At 52.2% G+C, this 14,124-nt stretch overlaps 6 protein-coding genes across 6 annotated transcripts; 4 read left to right on the top strand and 2 right to left on the bottom strand.

Annotated features, from left to right (window-relative positions):
* Positions 1–100: 100 nt before the first annotated feature.
* Positions 101–1,955, top strand: ASPZODRAFT_74595 (hypothetical protein; the record flags this gene model as incomplete). Its single annotated transcript, XM_022729980.1, has 2 exons — positions 101–364; positions 438–1,955. The coding sequence occupies 2 exons, from the start codon at positions 101–103 to the stop codon at positions 1,953–1,955; spliced, it is 1,782 nt and encodes a 593-aa protein (XP_022577794.1).
* Positions 1,956–2,219: 264 nt separating this feature from the next.
* On the bottom strand, positions 2,220–2,825 carry ASPZODRAFT_19685 (hypothetical protein; the record flags this gene model as incomplete). Its single annotated transcript, XM_022727453.1, has 1 exon — positions 2,220–2,825. The coding sequence occupies one exon, from the start codon at positions 2,823–2,825 to the stop codon at positions 2,220–2,222; it is 606 nt and encodes a 201-aa protein (XP_022577793.1).
* A 2,740-nt stretch (positions 2,826–5,565) lies between these two features.
* On the top strand, positions 5,566–7,968 carry ASPZODRAFT_136499 (hypothetical protein). Its single transcript, XM_022724075.1, has 3 exons — positions 5,566–5,871; positions 5,959–7,886; positions 7,947–7,968. Exons 1-3 carry the CDS (start codon positions 5,733–5,735, stop codon positions 7,962–7,964), a joined length of 2,085 nt encoding a protein of 694 aa, XP_022577792.1. The 5' UTR covers positions 5,566–5,732; the 3' UTR covers positions 7,965–7,968.
* A 284-nt stretch (positions 7,969–8,252) lies between these two features.
* On the top strand, positions 8,253–9,264 carry ASPZODRAFT_136498 (hypothetical protein). The gene is made up of 2 exons (XM_022724074.1): positions 8,253–8,463; positions 8,519–9,264. Exons 1-2 carry the CDS (start codon positions 8,347–8,349, stop codon positions 9,164–9,166), a joined length of 765 nt encoding a protein of 254 aa, XP_022577791.1. The 5' UTR covers positions 8,253–8,346; the 3' UTR covers positions 9,167–9,264.
* ASPZODRAFT_28581 (hypothetical protein) lies at positions 9,257–12,120 on the bottom strand (the record flags this gene model as incomplete). Its single annotated transcript, XM_022728143.1, has 7 exons — positions 11,824–12,120; positions 11,550–11,758; positions 11,389–11,488; positions 11,296–11,337; positions 10,995–11,225; positions 10,627–10,927; positions 9,257–10,559 (listed from the first exon to the last, which is right to left on the bottom strand). The coding sequence occupies exons 1-7, from the start codon at positions 12,014–12,016 to the stop codon at positions 9,257–9,259; spliced, it is 2,379 nt and encodes a 792-aa protein (XP_022577790.1). The 5' UTR covers positions 12,017–12,120.
* A 246-nt stretch (positions 12,121–12,366) lies between these two features.
* On the top strand, positions 12,367–14,018 carry ASPZODRAFT_146295 (hypothetical protein; the record flags this gene model as incomplete). The annotated part of the gene is made up of 3 exons (XM_022725171.1): positions 12,367–12,716; positions 12,791–13,832; positions 13,893–14,018. 3 exons carry the CDS (start codon positions 12,367–12,369, stop codon positions 14,016–14,018), a joined length of 1,518 nt encoding a protein of 505 aa, XP_022577789.1.
* Between the last annotated feature and the right edge of the window lie 106 nt (positions 14,019–14,124).

The raw sequence follows: 14,124 nt of genomic DNA, 5'->3' as shown, positions 1-14,124 counted from the left end.
TTTTGAGCTGCCTGAGGGCTCCAATATCCACCGTCCCGCGCCAGGCGGGTTTTCTTCATAGAAGTCTTGTCTAAACTATCTTTTTTTGGGACTCGCCGCCATGTTTTATTCGGAGACTCTCCTGTCGAAGACAGGCCCGCTGGCTCGCGTCTGGCTGTCCGCCAATCTGGAGCGGAAACTGTCCAAGTCTCACATCTTGCAGTCGGATATTGAGAGCAGTGTTAGCGCGATCGTGGATCAGGGCCAGGCACCGATGGCCTTACGGCTGAGTGGTCAACTTTTGCTGGGTGTGGTCCGTATCTATAGCCGCAAGGCTCGCTATCTGTTAGATGACTGCAATGAAGCTTTAATGAAGATCAAGATGGTACGTCTTTTTCTTTCTTTTTTTTATGAGAGACGATGAAAACAAGATCACGTCCGCTAATATTATTATACAGGCTTTCCGGTTGACAAACAACAATGATCTGGCGTCCACTGTTGTGGCCCCGGGTGGCATCACGCTGCCGGACGTATTGACGGAATCGGACCTTTTTATGAACCTGGATGCTGCTCTTCTCTTACCCCAAACGCTTAATCTGGAGTCAGACGGCAAGCGTCCTGGATCCTCTATGGACTTTGGAAGCCAGCTGCTCCCTGATAGCAGCTTCCGCCGTTCTGTCTCCCAAGAACCTGCCCGCTTGGAAGACCACACTCTTGTCGACCTGGACTTGGGCGAGGACGAAACCCCTCTGGGCCATGACTTCAGCATGGAAGTTGGTCGAGATGCCCCTGCTCCTCGCCCTGTGGAGGAAGATCTATTCAGTGATAGCGGAAAATTCAACGACGTTGACTTGCCTTTGGATCTTGGAGATGATGATGCCCCGTTGGACAAGATGGACCTCGGTGGAGATGGCCTTCACGACAACTTGGACAACTTTCTGCAGAATGAAGATGGAATGGATCTCGGTCCCGACGGCGAACTGGATGTGCACACTTCTGGCGCCCGAGGGCCCGAACGTGAACGTGACTCGCTCTCACCCCTGTCTGACCATGGCGAAGAAGTCAACCAATACGATGACACTATCTTCCAGGAAGAAGAGGCCGAGCAAGCTGGAGATGACGAAGAGGTGGCCGCTGCTCAACACGACCAACGTGCCAAGCGCCGCAAGCTTATCGAAGCCGACACGGACATTATGCTCAAGACCCACCAGATCCGCGAACAGCAGGCGGACAGGTCTGAAATTTTGGTTCCGGTGTCTTTCCTCCCTCGTGACCCGGTCTTGCTTACTCTGATGAACCAACAGAAGAACGGAGACTTTGTTTCCAGCGTGCTGGGCGAAGGCCGAGGACGTGGCTGGGCTCCCGAACTTCGTGCGCTCCTCTCGTTTGACTCGGTGAAGAAGGCCGGTGAACTGAAGAGAAAGCGTGATAGTGGCATTGCGGATATGGATGTGGAGGAAGCTCTGGTACCTCGTCTTGAGCTTGGTGAAGAAGGAGAAGAAGAAGGCTTGGTCCCGACAGACGAAGGCGTTTATGTCGACACGACTATCAACCAACCGGACGAGATCGAGTTCCCCGGCGACGAAGGAGATCAAATCCTGCACGGCAGCGACGACGAAGGGATGCCCCAGGCTGCGGAGGACTACGATGAGACGACGATCGTGCATGCGGCCGACAGTGGGCCTGTCTCGATTGGCACCAAGCACGCGGTGCACATACTGCGTGAGCGGCTCGGAGACGAGCAGAACACCAAGACGAGTGTCCTGTTCCAGGACCTTCTCCCCGAGAAGCGATCGACCAAGGCCGACGCGACCAAGATGTTCTTCGAAGTTCTCGTCCTTGCGACCAAGGATGCAGTCAAGGTTGAGCAGAAGCCCAAGACGATCGGCGGCCCGCTGGCGATCCGGGGCAAGCCGGCTCTTTGGGGTTCTTGGGCGGAGGAGGTGTCGAGCCAGCCCGCCGCGCCGACAGCCTAAGTTTGGAGATTTTCTTTTTGTACAGTGTGGTCCGATAGTTGATTCGATTCTCGGTTTTCTTTGCTGCTTGGATTTGGTTGTTCGGCGTATCGATACCTGGGGTGATTGCTGCGACTTGTGGATTCAAAAGGTTGACTTTTGGGACTTTTTGCTGATTCAGGGTGGATCTTGTATGAGGTACTGGTAGTATAGATAATGTTATACGTCTCTACTTGGACATGCTTAGAAGAAATAGTATCTAGCTCTCTACCCATTTCTCACCACCTAGGTATATCTCTTCACATCTATCCTCTTCCACATCCCCAAATGCTGGATGCCCTCCTCATCCCATCTTCCGAGTCTCTCATCCGTGACGAAGCCTAGCTTGAGATACATGCCCTCGACATCCACCTGGGCATGCGTGAGGATGAGCCCGTTCCACTCGGGGGAGACCTCATCCGGTCTCTGCGCGAGATAGTCGCACGCTCTCGCGAGGAGGATCCTGCTGAGCCCCCTCCCACGAGCGTGCGGGAGGGTCGCGACGCGCGTGAGTTTGATATATGCTTCTTCTGTGGGATCGTGGAAACCGTTCGGGTGTGGTGCGTGCGGGGGGGGGACAATACGGATCGTAGCAACGGGTTCGGAACTGTTATTGTGATTGTTATTAATATTGTCGCTTTCGCTTGTCTCGTAGGCAATCCATGACCAGGAACGTGGGTCGTCTTCGTCAATTTCTCCCTCGAGGGAACAGTTCTGTTCTTCGCAGAAGACGCGGATGCGAATCTGTCGGGCGTCAAGGAATGGTTGGGGTATTTCCTGTGATGCGGGGGAGGTAAGGCAGCTGTTACGGGTGACGATAGGACCCGGGGGTAGTTGGAGGATTATTTGCATCCTGAAGATTGATTACCTGGATTTGTTGACTCCTTTGTATAGTGGGATATGACTGCAGGAGAGAGTGTTATTTTATTCTCTCTTATCTGTATGTCAGCATGTGGGCCGTGGCAAGGTTAGTAGTGCTGATCTCTGAATAAAACCACCAACTTACTGTACCTAATACTACGCTATAAGTGGCATCTTGGACGCTGCAAATAAGATTTCTATAAGTATGAGTTGGTGTGCTTTAGGTAAAAGGGCAGCATATCGTAAGACTAATTTTATTCCCTATCTTTCTCTTCTATGAATCAGTCTATCTCTTCCAGTGTACTCCGTACGAGTATGTTGAAAGATCAATCTATTGACGAATTACGTGATAGACCACACGACAATATAGACCCAGTAAACCTCCCAATTGGGCTTCTTGAGAGAGGTCTGATATTCAAGAGGGCCGATTGCCGGACGTCACAGAAGCTAGGCGCGCTTAATCGAAGCAGCTTGAGGATGTCGAAGCTCAGTGAGGAACTATGACAGAAAGAGGGTTAGCACTGCTGTCTGAGAGGGGTATTACTTGCATCCTATGATTTGGATCCTCGATAAGACTTGATAGCTTCTCTGCTGAGAGAGTTGATGGAACAAAGATAGAATAAAGGTAAACTGTACTACGTACATAAATTGTACCTCAATAGCTTCCAGATGAGCTAGTCCATATACAGTTAGTCATATATCAGTGGATCATGATCTGCACTAGGACTAATATAGAATAGCTTCAATTTTCTGTACTCTTCACTTTGAAGTCTGTATCTCTCTCTACGTGTTAGTTAATTTTCAAAGTCAGTATGGGTACCTTCTGCAGAATATACAGATATTTCAAGCAGATTGAAAAAAAACCCCATGAACTGAAGGACAATGAGCCTATAATAGATGCGAAATGACCTTCCGTTCTCACCCCAGTGTTGTGCCTACTACTCCGTACCGAAAGATTGGCAAAGACCGAATACCAGCTTCAACACTAGGACTCCATCATCGGCATCATCATCTGACAGCTCTGAGTCACTATGAAACTTCTATCAGAGGACGGTTTATGCTCTGTGTGTTACATTGGGATCAATTGATGTTACAAAGATAAGGCTGAAATATCTCGAGTCTGTCCAGTCCAGCGAACCCAGTCTATCCTTGCTGTGTGCTCTGTACGGAGTATTCTGATCAACCTTGCTCAAGGCTGGCAGAAAACCTACGCCCTCCATCCCTGTACCTTGCTGCAGCTGCCTATGCAGACTCCCAGGACACCTGGTACGGAGTACGGAGCACCATGCAAAGAAGCAGCCGGAGAATACGTTGGAGTAAGGTACACACAATACGAACTGCAGGTGATCTCTTCTAGAAAAACAGCACTGTTTCAATCATAACTGGCAGCTGATCTCTGCCTATCTACCTGAATGTAACCGAGGCATATAATTTCTATTACCCAGTATTGCCAGAGGTCGACCTCGGGAGGGACCGGAGGCTTCCTGGATCTTCCGATAGCAAGAGTAAGTGGCCCAACTGTGGATACCTGAGGCATTAATCTTATATTGAAGCTTCACATGAAATGAATATGATGGAGTCGGGATTCTGAGTTATCATGAAAAAGAAAGGAATAAAGAAAATATAAATATCGTATTCTAGTATCTTACATACTATATATACCCCGTACTCTGCAGAAACAGATTGTACAAGGCGAGGATCAACCCTGCATTATTGATAAATCGACTGAACTGCTTGGGCAGCGATCTGGATGATTTGATTTATTTCTAGAATACTATTGATTTGACTGCTGCAACGCAAATGGATAGCTAGAACTACACGACTTTTAGCTAGTTAACGTCAATATTCTATATATATACTTGTATAGAAGGTGATAGATATACACTCTCTGTGTCGATATAAATTGACTATGGGATCCTGATGCTGCTCTAAGACGACTAATCAACGTCACGGGAATCCGCCCAAACTCATCTTCTCCCAGCTCGTTCCCTCTCCATTCCCCGCCACGACCGACAGCACTCCCCTCCATCTGGATCTCTCTTCTCCTCTCCTTTCTAATGAATTGCTTCCTTTGTTGATAACCCCCTGCTCTTCCTGTCGGCCGAATTTCCCCTCCCCATCCGCAGCCGGTCTCTCGTGGTCGCGTGTGCCTCGGTCGCATCATCCTCGTCTCGCGTCGACTTCAACTCTGCCTGTTTTTTTTTTCTGCCCCCCCGCAGTTCCTTTTCCTATCCTCCGGTCGCCGCCAACGCAGATCTCCCTCCGCCTGTCACCAACTTGCAAGCGCCCTCGCGGGTCCAGGAAACCCCCCCCCCCTCCATCCCCCAGTCCATCGTCTGAGTTGTGCTGCTTAGTACTTCCTGCACGGCCCTACGGAGTACAAGTCGAGGATAGCCTGCGATCGCTGCTCATAGGTCGTTTGCGCCGACCCTGTCGCCGCTCGACCGTTTTCACGCTTCTGAGCCGACACCGACAGATTCGGACGCCAGAGCTGTCAGCTGTGGTTTTTTCTCCCCCCTCTTTCTACTTTCCCTTCCCCGAGCAATCCTTATATGTCGATTCGGGCAGGACGCGGTACTACAGTCGACTTGCTCTCGCGCTGGACACCACGATCCCCAACGGTCGGCAATCTGGATCCGCTCCTACGCGCTCGTCTAGAACGCAGTGAGGAAGTGCTTTGGAGGGAGCGGTAGAAAAAGGGAACCCCCCGGGGTGGTCAAGAGGAGAATTGGGGGGAAAAAAAATTTCGATTGCAACACGATACAGAACCACGTGGCTGCCTGGTCGATCGATCGATCCCATATGGACCTTAATCCAGAGATGTCAGAATCCCCATCGGAGAGCCGTAGTGGTCCAGACCGGGATCCCGCAGAGGTGGCAGAACGCTCCGAATCCAAGATGAACGGGGAGTCGAACGGGGTGGCAGCCGGCGCCCAGAAGACCGTTGCCGGGGTTAACGCCAAAGATCCCTCACGACCACGGAGGAAAAAGGCGCGGCGGGCTTGTTTCGCATGTCAGCGCGCCCATCTGACGTGTGGTACGTTCATTGCTTTTGGAAGGAGGGGTTGGACGTGCGGAGGGAGATGCTGATTTTGTCTTCTTTTTCTTTTCTTTTCTCTTCTAGGTGACGAGAGACCGTGTCAACGATGCATCAAGCGTGGCTTGCAGGATGCGTGCCATGATGGCGTCCGCAAGAAGGCCAAATACCTCCACGACGCGCCCGACGGAGCGTTGATGGCCGGTGTTGGCGGTAATTTCTACAGTAACCCCATACGCAGCAACAGCAGCAACGGCAGTCTCCCCATGTCTCGCAATGGCACCAATGCTGTGAACCCCGCCGTCACACAGCAGACTTCCGGTGCTGCCTTCTACGCGGGTCCGCAGTCGGCATCGTACAGTATCTACCAGGATAGCCCTATCGGCCAGAGTCCCTTCACCACCACGCAGTCGCCCGTCTCGCCAAGCTTTGCTCTGAAGACCAGCACGACCCCGCAGAATCCCGCCCTGCCGGCCTCGATGGGCCAGCAGCCGCCGAGCGTCCCCGTGTCGGGGGCAGCGGCCACGCCGCAGAACCCCTTTGCCGGCCCGTTTTTCGACCCCAGCGATCCGGCCTTGTTCAATTTTGATCTGTCGAGCATGAACTTTGAGAATCGCTATGGCGCCTTGGAGTTTGGGATGCTGGGCCACATGGCGACGGGGGCGGGGGACTCCCCCAGTGACTCGGCAACGCAACGGGGGTCGATGGGCCGGAGTGGTTCGGCTCAGTTCTCCTCAACCACTCCCGCGGCGACCTTTGGCGAAAGCCCGCACACGCAACCACAACAGCCGTTCATGTTTGGCGATCCGTTGCTCAACGAATGGTCGAGCGGACAACCCGGCTCGCATGTGACCGTGGGTGGTGGCGTGTACCCTACCGCCGGCCAGAATAACAATAACAACCTGCTCACCGGGCACATGTCTAAGCCGGACGCGCCCCATGCTTTTGCCATCGAGAGTGGACCGACAAATTTCACGAGCCCGGACACCACGGCCAGTTCGCAGGTGCAGTCCGGATTCGAGGATACCGCCTTCACCCCGCCGATCAGCAACAAATCGAACGGGCTGACTACGAACGGACAACGGCAGCAGCAGCAACAACAACCACAACACCAACACCAACAACAGCGGCCGGTGATCTCGACGCCGAATCTCAAACACCAGACATTACAGGTGACCGGGACCAAGCGACGCCACCGCAACCCGTCGGCGATTTACGAGAGCGTGCGGGAGCCGTACGCGTATACGAGCGGGTTTCACAGCCTGACGGCGTTCATCCAGCGGCGATTCTCGCCACAGAAGACGCTACAGATCGCCAAGGCGCTGGCGTCGATTCGGCCATCCTTCATTGCGACCACCAAGACGCTCAATCGGGACGACCTGATCTTCATGGAAAAGTGTTTCCAGCGCACGCTGTGGGAGTATGAGGATTTCATCAACGCCTGCGGTACACCGACGATTGTCTGCCGCCGGACGGGCGAGATCGCTGCCGTGGGCAAGGAGTTCAGCATTTTGACCGGCTGGAAAAAGGACGTCCTGCTGGGCAAGGAATCCAACATGAATGTCAATACGGGTGGCAGTGCTGCATCCCGCGGCAGTTTCACACCCCGCAGTACCGCAACACAAGACAGCAGCAGCGGCGCTGCTCCGCCAGGGTCTTCTTCGTCTCGACCACAGCCGGTTTTCTTGGCCGAACTGCTTGACGACGAGAGCGTGGTCGAGTTCTACGAGGATTTTGCGCGACTGGCATTCGGGGACTCGCGCGGCAGCGTGATGAATACGTGCAAGCTGCTCAAGTACAAGACCAAGGAGGACATGGAGGTGGCCCAGTCCATGGACGAGGCCACCAATGGGGCCAGCCAGCAGCAGAAATGGAATGCCCATCTGCGCAAGGGCGGCATTGCGGGCGAGGCTGGCATGAACCAGCTGGGCTTCAAGGACGGTAAAGTCGAGTGCGCTTACTGCTGGACGGTCAAGAGAGATGTGTTCGATATCCCGATGTTAATTGTGATGAATGTAAGTCCTCTTCACGCTTTAACGTCCTCTTCAAAATAGAAATCATGCTGACTGTTCCAGTTTCTACCCTGTATTTGATGCCACGCCTTCATACCCAACCACACGTACATATTGATCGGTTTTTGTTCTCTTGTTCTACGATATCTACGGCGCCGAAAATGTTCTTATATGATAGTATCTTACTTTCATGACATGAATTAAATGAGCAGATCTATATACTTAATATAGAATGGAATAGATGCTAGACCTTCCTTTTCACCCACTATCTAGGTACTCATAGCTACTGCTTAGTTATTAGTTGAGGATGTTAGGTAGTAAGCACGATATGACTGGACGTGGATGCTTATCGATAATCCACCCCGCCATCTATCACCACCACCACCCCCACGACCATTTCGATTTCGATTTCGATTTCGATTTGCAACCTCTCAAACCTTTTCATTCTGCTCTACATTTCGCCATGCGTCCCGATACCCCCCGCGCCCCCATCGCCGGACCAGACACCGGGCCCGCGTCTCCATTTCCGATCCGTCTATCAGGGCCGGTGATCAAAGGTTTCGGCCGGGGAAGCAAGGAGGTAGCTATATCTCTTTTCATTTTCAAAAATGACTCGCTAACATTGATAAATCTAGCTCGGCATTCCAACAGCTAATATCCCCCCCGACGGATTGGACGCATACCCATCTCTAGAATCAGGCGTGTATTACGGCGTGGTAGCCCTGGACCCGACGCGGTTCGTGTACGACCTCGCCGCGGAAAAGGCACACACGGTCGATCCTGCCAAAGAAGAAGCAGAACAACAAACACAACAACAATCCGATTCCTCGGCGGGTGCTGTAGCGACTATCCTCCCCGCAGTGCTGAGTATAGGCTACAACCCTTTCTACAAGAATACGGTCCGCTCCGTCGAAATCCACATCATGCCGCCTTTATCTTCGCCGTCACCGACGGCCGCCGTGCCGCCCGGCGACGACGACAACAACAACAACAACAACAACAAGCAGCACCGGCGGCCGTCGTTTTGTAAGTTGCCGGATTTTTACTCTACGCAGCTCAACCTGTTGATCCTGGGCTATATTCGGCCGGAATACGATTATGTCTCGCTGGAAGCCTTGGTAGAGGATATCCGGGTGGACTGTGAGGTCGCGCGCCAGAGTCTGCGCCGAGAGGCGTATGCGGTTTATCTCGAGGGAGGACTGGCCTCTTCTGCCCTTGCCACGGGCGAGGTCGTCCAGGATAAGAGGTGGTTGACGGCTTTTAGTGCCACTTCTCTCCTTTAGTTTTGTGTCTATAGATATGGTTTATGATAGACGAGTACATACTCATTTATTCTGGTGAAAAAAAAGTTTCGATGACCCGAGAATATCATATTATTTACTAGTGCTTATCACAGCTATATCGCGGCTGACACCCCCCGCGCTCTTCAGTGTCAAGACACTGGCTTGCTGCGCAGCAGGAATCAAGTCCTCGGGCCTCTGGTTCGACCCCCCTGCCAGCCCGGCAACGAGGACACCAAGCAAGGTATCGCCGGCTCCATTAACGCTGACAATATCTGCTTCCTCCAAAACCTCCGCCGGCGGAAACAGTCGCATGTATACACCGCCAATCAGTCCATCTGCCGTTGAAGCACGAGAGAGGATATAAGGAGCCGACTCGAGGGAAGTCAATGCAGAATCCCCTGCGCGGAGGAGTCGCGTAAGAAGAACGCCCTGGGCGCCAAGCTTCGTGACAATGCACGGAAGATAGGGTAGCAGCTGGATGCTCTGCTGGGGAACACCCTCGTCCACCAGACTAGCGTTGGTCATCGCTACGAGCCGGTCCCGAGAACCGGCAGAGGACATGCCCAGGGTATCGATCACACGCCACCAGTCGTCGGATTCGAAAAGCCCACTCTCCTGCGCTGCTGTATACATTGCAGATAGCTCGAACTTGTTGGGAGCGGCAATGGTGACCGAGTTCTCAGGAACGACGTTTGTCGCTCCGATTGCTGCGCCATCCCCAGGGCGTTTGCTGAAGAGTCTGCACGACTTGGCAGTTGAGACGGGCTCAAAAACAATTTGAATGTTATGCTTCTTCGCGAGGCTGGTCCATTTGGAGATCACCGCAGGGCTCCAGTTTGCGTCAACAACAATAAACTGTGGCCTGGTGTCTCTAATCAACGGTTCCCAGAAATCGTCGAAGTCAAATTTATCCTCTGGAAGCTCCATGATGCTCATATCCGCCATCGCCACGACAAGGTCCTTTTTCACATCATTGACCGCAATGTACTGTGCTGTTCGTGAACCGGCAGAGTCAGGGAGAACCTGAATGCCTACTGGTGACAGTTCCTCCTTCTGTAGTGCTGAGAGAGCCGCACGACCGCTGAAATCATCGGCTACCACACTGCAGAACAGAACAGAACTTCCAGCATATTTGGAAGCGAGGGCGACGTTGTGACCTACACCGCCCAGGCTCTGGCTGATAACAGCCGGATTTGAAGTCTGAGATACTGGCGTGATATCTCCTTCTCTCCTTGACAGAGGTGCGTAGTCACAGGCAAGATCAATAGCGAGCGACCCAGCGACCAGGATGTCTACCTTTTCGATTTTTTCGGAAACGAAATCATTCGTCTTTGGAGGTTGAGCTTCTAGCGCTTCTCGTTTGGGAGCGATCATTGGCATCGCTGGTGTCGGTCTGGACATAATACGACCTCCGAAATCAGTAAAATATTGAGGCCAGATAATGGAACGATGGTACTCACCGACGCTCAATCTCGCTGTCGAGTTGTTCCAACTTTGCAAGCTCAACCGCCACCTTGGTTGCTCGCTTCACATTGTTCTCAACAAGTGCTCTGTTCGCAACAACGCTTTTGTTGCCGCTCAACTCCTTGATTTTCGCCAGAACAAATGGAGTGTTGTCGCTCCCATGATATCCCTCAATATCGGCAAGATGAAGAGCTTGCTCGATGATATCATCCATCTCAGCTCGCGGGATTGAATGTTCTAGCGGCACCGGATTCGCAAAATGGATGCCCGATGAAACAGGAAGTTTAGATTGTGCGTCTGGAGTTTTTATAGTTAAAACATTAGTCTCAAATTCTTGGAAAATGCAGGGCAGAATCAAACCTACAAACAATAGCGGCCGCTTCCTTCTCATCTTTGATCACCTTCGGGCTTTTAATGCCGCTTTCCCTTGAGTAAAAGGCAGGAAAGTCCACAGGCCCTTCACGGCCGTCTGCAAAAGTGGCCACACAGACACCCTCTGTCTCAAGATACTCGAGTGTCCGAGGCAGATCTAGGAAGCTCTTGCAGCCGGAGCTAATCACAGTAACTGGAGTGCGCCCAAGTTCGGTGAGGTCGGCTGATTCAGGTCAGCAATGGTTTTTTTTTTTTTTTTTTTTTTTTTTTGATGCAGATAATTTGACCCATACCTGATATATCCATCGACACTTCTCCGCCGCGATGAACACCGCCTGAGCGAAAATAAGAAACAGTTTCAAACTTATAGCGCTCGGATCACAAACCTAGTCCACCGGTGCCGAAGATCTTAATACCAGCCAAATGAGCGAGCAGCATTGTCCCTGAAATGGTAGTCCCGCCGTAAAGCGGCTTGCTAGCCATTCCCTAGCAGAGTCTCAATGAGCAAAGGCAGCCCCCGGACGTAGATCCATACAAAGGTACTTACTAGGCCACAGATATATCCTAAATCTCTTCGCGAGGCCTTCAACGCACTCTTTTCTGCTGCTGTCGAGGCCAGCTCAATCAACTGCTCGGCGCTCATTCCAACCTGTGCAACACCACCCAAAATCCCAATGGTTGCCGGAACCCCGCCATGAGCTCGCACAATCGATTCTAATGATGAAGCTAGAGCTACATTATCCGGGTATGGAAAGCCTATTATCAATTTCCTGATGAGCTCCTGGCACTTTCCATGTCTGAGATCGGTCGCACTATCATACCGTGGGTATAAATTGTCGTTTCAAGAGCTACAACTGGTTTCCCGGTGGCCACGGCATCTCGAACCTCTTCGGAGACTCTGAAGAATCTGCTCTTCGCAAAGTCGTGCTGTCGTCTCCGTGAACAGCGAGGGAGTGTCGACCATGAGGATGAGGGCCTCTGACGCAGCCGAGCCGCAGCTCGCACAGCGATCATTTCAATATCTCCAACAGTAAATTATGTGCGTATTTTTTATAGCAACGATCAACGTAGAAAAGAAACGCAGCTGGCTGAAGAACATGTCACCGTGAGGGGGAGCTGTTGGAGCAAGCTTTCCTGCGTCTATCGGCTGCTGATAAGCAAAGGCGGAGTGCGTCAACTGTCCTGCCGAGGACACCTCAGCATCATTTCGGCGTACGCAATAGTTGTTTTGCCCGACCCTCCTTTCCTCAATTCCATCCAATTCTTCCATCGTCGTCTCTTTTTTGTGTTTTTTCGTTCTACTCCCTCCCAGTGAGGACCTTTGTTTCACGGCGCGGTCTTTTGCTGGACCGCCATCCGTCACAATGAGGCTTTTCGCGGCAGCTGCAGTGGTCTGCGGTCTACTATTGCCCAGCAGCGTAGTATGCGCCGAATCCGACCTGTCATCCACACGCGTGCAATTGCCCAATGATTTTACGCCGCCGCAAGTGTTCAAGAATTTGAATCTTCTGCGGAACACAAACCTCGAAAAAGGATACGTCCGGGAGACCGTTGATGTGGTGGTCGAGAATGTCGACGACAAGCCACAGAGGGAGTACTACCTCCCATTCCCGGCAGACGTGTTTGGCAAGATTGGAGGTCTCGAAGTGAGAGACAAGAAGTCTCCAGAGAAGGGAAGATTCGATGCCGAAGCCATCGAGACCGATTCATCCAAGTAAGTGCCTTTGAAGGAGGAGGATGCGCGATCACGGATTTTAAGGAGCTAGCTAACAATACCTGCAAACTTAGTGATATCAACTACTACGTTGTCCAATTCCCTGACGCTCTGGCTCCGTCTTCGCAAATCACCCTGAGAATATCTTACTCCGTCCTCTCCTCCCTCAGCCCGCTCCCTGCGACGATCCACCAGTCCGAGCAGCAGTACCTTGCCTACACTTTCTCGGCCTATGCGCTCTCGGCGTACCCTGTTGATAACCAGAAGACGAAGCTAAAGCTGCCGAGTGTCAATGTCCCCGACTACACGACCACCACTGGACTCAAGTCCGGCCAGGACCCGGAACGCCAGGGTTCGGTGTACACGTATGGTCCTTATGAGACTGCCAAGGTTGCACCCGGCACCCAGTACCCTGTTACGGTCCGGTACGAGTTCACAAAGCCCGTTCTCACCGCACACCTTCTTGAACGTGATATAGAGGTCTCCCACTGGGGTGGCAACCTGGCGACCGAGGAGCGCTACTGGCTGCGCAACAACGGCTCGCAACTGGAGAAGCAGTTTTCTCGCCTGGAGTGGACCGTGAGCACCTACCAGGGCTTTCCTACCTCTGCTCTGCGTGAGCTCACGTTCCCGTTGAAGCCTGGATCCGTCGATCCCTACTTCACTGATGATATTGGCAACGTCTCGACGAGTCGATTCCGCCCCGGAAAGGTCCCCAACCGTGACGGATCCCTGGAGCTTCGTCCTCGGTTTCCTATTTTCGGCGGATGGAACTATAGCTTCCGTATTGGATGGAACAACGACTTGTCCTTGTTCCTGCGGAAGGCCATCGGCAGCTCTGGAACCTACATCCTGAAAGTGCCTTTCATTGAAGGTCCCAAAAACCCCGAGGGTATCCAGTACGAAAAGGTCGTCGTGCGGGTCATCCTGCCAGAGGGCGCCAGGAATGTCCAGTGGGAGACCATCAATGGAGCCACGAGCAATGGCCTCCCCAGCCTGAGCCAGATTCACTCCGAGCTCAACGACCACAAGACCTTCATGGACACTCTGGGCCGCACAGCTCTCACACTGACCATTGAAAATCTTTCCGACGAAGCCCGGAGTTCCGAACTTCTGGTAAGCTTGAAAGACCAATTATATATTCATATATATACAGACCATCGCTAATATTTGAAGATCTCCTATGATTATACTCTTTGGGACGGACTTCGCAAGCCCGTCACCATCACCGCCGGCCTGTTTACAGTGTTTGTTGCTCTCTGGTTCGTGGGCAGCCTTGATGTGAGCATCAAGAAGCGCTAGATCTTGTAGTTGGTAGAAATTATTCAAATTCGCTATTCTCCTTTTTCTCCGATGTTCTTTTTTTTATGTATTTGAAATCAATCTATTCTAAAACAGTACAGTGGAG

Source organism: Penicilliopsis zonata, assembly GCF_001890105.1.
Source record: "Penicilliopsis zonata CBS 506.65 unplaced genomic scaffold ASPZOscaffold_20, whole genome shotgun sequence".
NCBI classification, from domain to species: domain Eukaryota; kingdom Fungi; phylum Ascomycota; class Eurotiomycetes; order Eurotiales; family Aspergillaceae; genus Penicilliopsis; species Penicilliopsis zonata.
Note: the sequence above shows the minus strand (reverse complement) of the source record. Positions and strands in the feature narration are given on the sequence as shown.